This window comes from Xenia sp. Carnegie-2017, unplaced genomic scaffold (genome assembly GCF_021976095.1).
Source record: "Xenia sp. Carnegie-2017 unplaced genomic scaffold, XeniaSp_v1 HiC_scaffold_22, whole genome shotgun sequence".
Lineage (NCBI taxonomy): Eukaryota > Metazoa > Cnidaria > Anthozoa > Malacalcyonacea > Xeniidae > Xenia > Xenia sp. Carnegie-2017.
This window is the reverse complement of record NW_025813485.1, coordinates 7,144,963-7,152,865: the sequence shown is the minus strand read 5'-3', so window position 1 is coordinate 7,152,865 and position 7,903 is coordinate 7,144,963. Positions and strand designations below refer to the sequence as shown.

Sequence of the window (7,903 nt, the reverse complement as noted above, 5' to 3'; positions counted from 1 at the left end):
TTCTTTTGCTTTGCTTTCCTTGGTTGATTTTATTATTTTATTACAAAGTTGTCATTGATTACCATTTGAATGGTTTTGCTTCATTATTCTGTTTAATAGGCTTAATTGAATTTGAAAATATGATTAATATTGTGATGTAGACTGTCAGGGTTAATAGAGGCTCGAAAAGGACAGTTGATGTTGATGCTGACTGACATTTCACAACCTTAGCGGTAGTCATTTTCTCTTGACTCTGAATATGACTACCGCTGGGTTGTCGAATCGTCAGTTAAGATCAACACCAAACTGTCCTTTTCAGGACTTTACTAACTTGGACGATCTACATCCACAGTGTAACGATACTCCTAGTCCAAACCATTCACAATATAGTAGTAAAACTGAAATTATGTTTTATGTAGTAAATGAGCTTGGATCTGGTGAATTTGGGGTAGTTTGGCTTGCAGAAGCAGTTGGTATTTCAGCATTTCATCCAAGAGACATCCTGAGAGAGAAAGGAAGTCGAAGAAGGTTTCCTTTCATTAACAGAATGGTCAAAAGAAACAGCTACGTGTACAGCAGAGAAGTTACTAAAGTTGCTGTGAAGAAAACCAAAGGTATTGCTGTAATATTGTCTTTCAGGCTTTAAAAATTTTCTAGTTCTTTATTCCTCAATTCTCGCATTCATTTACGCTTTGATAGAATACTTTGAAATAAATGATCATTGATTTGACTATTTATAATTAGTCCCTCCTTTCAACTAATGTTTACTGATTCATGCAAAACTTGTTTTGTTTTTTCTTTAAATGCTTCTGATTTCATTTTGGGTTTTGATGATTCTAATACATCTAAAAAGTTAGTTAAGAATTTCTTCATTTGTTTCGAATAAAACATTCTTTTTAGTATTTATGTATCAACTAAAGTGAATTCGAAAAATTTGTGCACACCCAAATCCTGGATGGTACATCATACATTGCTTATATAAAATATACTATCTATACAATATACTATATTATATATCGATATTAATATAGATGTTGGGGACCAAACAATGTCATTGATTTGCAGTCAGAGTTAAAAATATTGATTCATGTTGGCGAAAATGAAAATATTGTGAATATTCTGGGAGCTTGTACAAAAGGTTGGCATTTATGGTGGCAAAAGTTCAACTTTTAGAAAGCGATTTCCATGAAATCTACGTTTTCTCCTAGCATTTCTAACAAATTTTCCTTTAGGAGGCATGATGGCACGAACATAAACAAGTAAACGTCTTTCTTTGCTTTCTATGCACTTGAATTTCGAAATTAGCTTAGCAGCCAGGCATATTATTCAAGCTAGATACCAGTTCTCTGCACACATAATTTGAACTTTTCAACCACTACACTAAATTTGAGGGGTGTTTTTAAAAAAAATTTAAACTGGTTTCCATGGTAACCAATTAGAATATTCTGGTATGTGTTATAAAATATTAAAAAATGCCTTTAAAATCATTTTTGGGTTAAAAACCGTATTGTATATGAAAGATCAAGGCTTTTACTATAGGATAATACTGTTTTCAAAAAAACTCATTTTTCAACATTTTTTCCCTATTGATCCACCTTAAAGTTTAGTGGATGGAAAATTCTGATAAAGTGTCAATTTGATGATGTAAAGTTTTAAAATTTTCATAACATAGAATGTAGAGGTTTAGAGCTTTCCTTATACCAGGCAGTGTTATTTGTTTCTAAAAGTATGCAAAGTAAATCTTGGTTTGTATAATCATAAAATTTTAGTGTCCTGAATAATAGTTTAAGACATGAGCAATATTCTGACATGAATGCTGACATAAAACCTAAAACTTCACAAAACATAAAAATAATGCTTTCTTGAGTGAATTGAAATACCTATAGTACCAGCTAGTCACAGCTAGTCTCATGCTCACTGAAAGACTTGTACAAATAGACGGTATTACTTCATAAAATATTTAGGCAAATATGATTCACATTATAGCCTTCTATATGCTCAATTAATCACACCAAAGATATTATATTCATTGTATCATTATTCAAAAGTTATCACGAAGTTGTTGGATTTATTAACAGGTAAAACAACAAGTTTATGGATTATAATGGAATTCTGTGAACACGGAAATCTTCGTCAGTTTCCTCGTGACAGTCGAGACAGATACAATAAAGATGAAGAATTCCTGATGAATGATTTATCATTAGATTTTGGACCTAAGAATCTAATTCAGTTGGCCTATCAAATCACAAAAGGAATGGCATTCTTAGTTTCAAGGAAGGTAACAAGAACTTCTCCACCAAATTATGTGTCATATCGTTACACAGCACACAGTAACAAGCGTTATGAACAATATCATGAAAAATCCCTTGTTGACACAATTACCCAAAACAACAATCAACAACATTTTTTAACAAATAAAATGCAATTTCTGTGCCATTAACTATTTTACACAGCATTTAACAGAAAGTATCTTCCTGGCTTTAACTTTTTTTGTGTTCATTGATCCTCTTTTGGAAATTTTGATAGCAAGTTGTTAGGAGTTAACGTTTTTAATTTTACAATTTAACATTAACATTCGTATCACCGCGGAGTTTTGTTTAGCCATTGCATATTATGCTAATTAAGTGCAACAATTAAATTGGATTTTTCTCTTTCAGTTTGATTTAATTCAGAATATTGTCACATTAAAGCATTCAAGCCTTCCAATTTAAACAACAGTCCGACTACATGAGCTGTTGTTTTAAGAAACAAGTAACTTCCATTCACTTCCCATTCACATATTTTGTTCCCAGTCAAAAGAACATTGGAGAACAACTTGATATGAGTTATTTTGCTCTAACAACAGATCGTTCATCGAGACCTGGCTGCACGCAATGTACTACTTGGTAAAGATTTCACAGCAAAAGTTGCAGACTTTGGTTTGCCAAGAGATATTTACAAGTATCAAGCTTACAAGAAAAACACACCAGTTAGTGTTTCCTTTAAACTTTATGCTTTCAATGGTTACTTTTTAGGATCATTCTTATCGTACATCATAATAGACATATTCTTTCATGATAGGGATTACTTCCTATAAAATGGATGGCAATCGAGTCAATCAGAGATTCTATTTATACGGAAAAGACAGATATGTAAGTCGCGCCAGATAAAATGCTACTTATTTCTTAGAAACTCATTTGCCATTGCGTTAACTTGGTTTAGATGGTCATTTGGAGTTGTTCTGTGGTAACTTTTTACTTTGGGTAAGCTGATAAAATTTGATTAAAATCATTATTATATTTTCTTACTTCTTCACTCTTACAATATTCCAAGCTTTGGAATACAGAAAATAAAACCACAAATCTAGAACGAATAAAATAAAACATTTATATTGCAAGAAAACATTTCTCTTTGATTTGAAGTAATTGACGAAATTGTCCGTTGTGAAGTATTTTGTATTTTGCTCGTTGTGAAACCAAACTTTAAGGATTTGAAGATAATATTGTATATGCTGTTGAAACATGATCAAAATGATTTGCTGTATAGATTTCTTTTTCCGTTTTGAATCCAAAACAAAACAAGAATCCATTTGGACAAAGCAAAGTTTCAAATTTGTGCCAACGTTAAACATTTTTTGCAATTGCATGTGATTGATTTGATTGATATGTTTAAAATGTACTCTTCCTCTTTGCTTCTATTGTGCTAGAGAAAATAATTCATTTATTGCATGAAAAAGCTATATGCGTGAGTTTTAATAATACAATACCAAGTGCACGAAACGCTTGCACTCCTTTTATTTCCTGCAGGTGGGACTCCGTATCCAGGAATACATGTCAGTAACGTGTATCCGGATTTGCTAAAATTCATAATTTATTTAGTGAAAAGCACACCCAAATTACATTATTCATATTTACAGAGTTGATTTGATGATGACAAGCTGGAATGAAAATCCACAACTTCGTCCAACATTTGAAGAGATGAAGAGAGTGTTGGAAGAAATTGTTTCCGTAGTTTCGCCGAATGAAGCTTTTGAGGTACATTTGAGGCTTAATAATAAGTTGATAATAAATATTTTATTGAATATATACTCAAAGGTTTATTTTGTAGCGTCCATTTACATGAATATAATACTGTCTTTTTCCAGGACTTTACTAACTTGGACGATTACATTATACAAACATGGAGCATAGTAATAATGTTAAAAACTATTCTAATTCATAATCAGTAATGATTTCAATACAAACTATTTAGGTAGGGCTTGAATAAATAAATATAGGACACCTCATTGTCAATCTTCAGTGATCTCTGTGGCTAAAATAACATAAAAGAAACTCGTGTTTTTTACTCTAAAATCAGGGAAGAATCCAAAAGAACCAATTTATTACAGAGAGCAAATTAAAAAAGGAGATTTGATCTTTGTTATTCATTCTCATCTTTTGAAGACATAAAGTGAATAGCACAGATAGCATGCAATGCATTGATTGCAAAACTTTATTATTCTTAGAATTGGAAAAATGAAGAAAAAGATCAAGATACGACTATGAAAACTGTAGAGTTTGGGGAAGAAATCAATGGAATAAAAATAGAGACAATTCCAATGATATGACCTTCATATTTGGTAGTGCATTTGTTAAAGTTTGACAACACTACTATTGTATAATTTGCCTTAATTTTGTCATATAGACCTTCATCGTAAAAAATGTCTACTTAGTATAATGAATTCTGTGCATGAAATATCTAAATTTTTTTCAATGATAAAATGCCTATTTCTTGAACGTAAATTTAATTTTTTAGTTATCTTAAATAACATAGCTACTTTGTTGTTTGTGACTTTATCTTCACAGTATGATTTAAATCATTATTTACAGTAAAAATCACCATTTTTTCTTTCTGTTTGAGTGAAATACTTCTAATGTCAGCACGTTTAATAAAAAAAATTAAGTCATGGACAATACCTTTACTCCTTTGCAAGAAAAATTTTCTTTCTTTTCGTTTTTAATAATGTTTTCATTGACATAGATTTTTTCATCAAGATTTAGTTTCTAAAATTGAAAAATATGAAATTCTTGTGATTGCATTTGCGTCACCTACTGATGACGTCCAACTAAATATTTTTTGTTCTTATAACTTGGTAATTCTTGTATGAAAAAGGATGCCAGCTATGACAATAGTGGATTAAATTATTCCAAAACTTTTCGTCACTGAATCAGCGATAGAAATAATATGATATGTACCTTGTTGCTCGAAATGAGAACATCAAACCTATCTTTCACCTCCAAAAATGTAGGTCTCAACTCTGGGTTTTCATTCCAACATTTCATCATCAGGTAAGACCTGTGGATTCATGAAATTAAAAGAACATACATGTCCACTATTATGACCATTTTCCAATCATCCCATGTTCAGTTTTCATCCACACAAAAGTAAAGGTTAGTATTAAAAGGAGGTTCGCTTCTTGAATCTAGAACATGAGCAATTCGCAAATGCTGCTGAAAATGTGATGTTACATTGATATATTCTGTACAATCTATTCACACCGGCAGAATTTTGTTTGTCTACACACTGCGTTTAAATATTTTCCAGAAATAGTTGTTCTATGATTACTGTTTGACAACCCAAAGTGCATTTATGAATAGTATTGAACGTTGCATGGAATTCTGCTTAAGTAATCCACTCTGACTTAAAAAGACAAGCCAAGTAAGCTACACTTTCACATTTTGTTATTTCTCCCAGCATGTTTTGCTGAAGTAAAATGAACAAGATTTGGTGACTAATAAGCTATATATGTTCTTACATTTCTTCAGAGCAATGAATAGGTGGCTCCATACGTTTCCAACTTAGCAAAATTTTGTACACTTCGGAATCAGGTATTCCTAGATATGGAGTTCCTCCTATATAAACATGTTTAAATATCTTGTAATTTCTAAGAGTAATTTAGGTCAGGAGAATTTTGTGTAATTGCGTTCATTATAAAGGACGTTTGCTCTTTCCAATCTTAAACAGCATACCCAACGTAAACAGCTCCCAAAGTACTATCCCAAAGGACCATCTATAGGAAATCATGATCATTACAGCATAGCAAAACAAATAACTAACTATATCGCATCTTACGATGTACAAAACTTACATGTCACTTTTTTCTGTGTATAAAGATTCTTTTATTGACTCTATTGCCATCCATTTCAAAGGAACTAATCCCTGCGTTTGTTGTATGTATGAATTAATACACTAGTCTTCACATTATACATTACAGACTTCACATATGGCATTGCATCGGATAGATCTTCAAGTTTATGTAAGATCAGGGACAACTGTTAATTGGGTTGAATAATTTCGCACAGTTCTGAAGTGAATCTTGAAATAGGGAATCTTGAAATCTCTCTAGTTTTTACGATCACTAATAATAATCGTAACTGATTATCGTCGCAATGATTTTTCTGCTAAAGCACTCCTTTGAAGTTCATTCGTAAAAGACGAGTCAGCTTGGGATTTTTTCTTCTCAGGGAAGCAGTCAGGGTGATGACTCAGTTGGGTTTTCTCATAGGAGCAGTCTCGAGGTACCATGTACAAGATGTGTGACCGAGAGAATTGTAAATAATTCATTTAAGTTAAATTTACTTATTTCTGCAATGACTATTATATGATATAATACTGCTTTCTCTGCTATTTCGATTTCATTAGGCTCAAGCATCTCCATGCTAAAGCTGTAGTACGAATTTTCTTCAATTTTTTTGGTAGAAGTAAATTACGAAGATCTTTGGCCTTCTTCTCTTTTCATAAACAAACAAGATCGTTTGCTTTTCTTTGAAAAGGATTTGTCTAGCTTTGTAAAGTTGGAAACAGTGCTTTCATTTCACCACTTTACCGATATTTAACACAATTCAGTCAATATAATAAATATAATAAAAACCCTTACCTGAACACAATCCAAACAACATGTAAAAACACTGAGCTATTTTTATGAGAATTCTTCGGTATTCAGCAATTAATTAAAACTTAACTTTATTTAAGTGTCTTTAATTGCATTTATTGTTTTCCCACATGACTGACTGATCTATAGGATTCTTACCAGTCGAATTGGCTTATCAATTTGAACTGAAAAAATCCCTGCAATACATGCTGCCTGTGTGACAGGCTTGTGCTTGTGCAAATTTCCTTCTCTCCTCAATTGAAAGAACAACTTGCGTCATCCAACAGAAATGCTCGCGTTTAGGAGCGTAAAATTCCATTGCTCCAGAGAGTTTCTCTAGGTCTTTCAGTGATTTTTACTGTTCGTAATTCTTTCTCTCAATGCTAAATGAAGAGAGCCAATACTCTTATACCTTGTTTCTACAATGACTATTACATGGTAAGGAGGTGCTTTATCTGCAACTTCTTTTTGATATGCTACAGCATCTCTATGCTAAAGCTATGGTAAGATATTTTTTAATTTTTTTGGTAGAAGTAAATCACAAACATCATCTGTCGTTTTCTTCTAATTTAATAAGCAAACAAGATCATTGTAGCGTTGCTTGTTCATAGACAATTTAATGAATGCCCTAAACACCTATGTACAGCTATTGAAATACTACTCTAATAATATGAATATTTAATTCAAATATCACAATTGATTAGGGAATTAACTACACGACAGTCATGTGCTCCTTTTTGAAAACTGTTTGTCCAGTTTACTTGTGTACATGAGCATTGTGATCAAGAATCGTCTGTTTGGGTGCATGCTACCATTCCATTTAAACTAAAATGCTTTGGAGCATGTTTAAAAGATAACTAAATGGCATTGCTTAGACAGGTTTCTTCAGGAACAAAGGGACATGGGAACATTGGAACAAAGTAGCAATGCCCATGTAGACATGCAGTTTTCATTAGCCTCATGCTGCCTTTGTAATGGTTTGTTTTAGTTGTGATGATGCATCCTCATTGAGGACAGAACACAAAAAGCTTATCA

The 7,903-nt window shown here is 32.1% G+C and overlaps 2 protein-coding genes across 2 annotated transcripts; one reads left to right on the top strand and one right to left on the bottom strand.

The window, feature by feature from the left end:
- The first annotated feature begins 238 nt into the window (after positions 1–238).
- On the top strand, positions 239–4,918 carry LOC124447241 (fibroblast growth factor receptor 1-A-like). The gene is given in 9 exon segments (XM_046998137.1): positions 239–593; positions 1,011–1,022; positions 1,025–1,117; positions 2,058–2,257; positions 2,825–2,947; positions 3,040–3,110; positions 3,181–3,221; positions 3,875–3,992; positions 4,463–4,918. Coding segments are annotated over 7 exon segments (882 nt in total). The 3' UTR covers positions 3,209–3,221; positions 3,875–3,992; positions 4,463–4,918.
- LOC124445868 (tyrosine-protein kinase receptor Tie-1-like) lies at positions 4,013–7,099 on the bottom strand. Its single transcript, XM_046996664.1, has 6 exons — positions 6,086–7,099; positions 5,967–6,007; positions 5,753–5,849; positions 5,193–5,292; positions 4,914–5,000; positions 4,013–4,269 (listed from the first exon to the last, which is right to left on the bottom strand). The coding sequence occupies exons 1-6, from the start codon at positions 6,133–6,135 to the stop codon at positions 4,192–4,194; spliced, it is 453 nt and encodes a 150-aa protein (XP_046852620.1). The 5' UTR covers positions 6,136–7,099; the 3' UTR covers positions 4,013–4,191.
- Between the last annotated feature and the right edge of the window lie 804 nt (positions 7,100–7,903).

Coding starts and splice junctions, on each gene's coding strand:
- LOC124445868 (XM_046996664.1), bottom strand. CDS start 6,135: ATGGCAATAGAGTCAATAAAAGAATCTTTATACACAGAAAAAAGTGAC. Junction 6,008..6,085: donor TACACAGAAAAAAGTGACAT/GTAAGTTTTGTA, acceptor GATTTCCTATAG/ATGGTCCTTTGGGATAGTAC. Junction 5,293..5,752: donor ATTCATTGCTCTGAAGAAAT/GTAAGAACATAT, acceptor ATGAATCCACAG/GTCTTACCTGATGATGAAAT.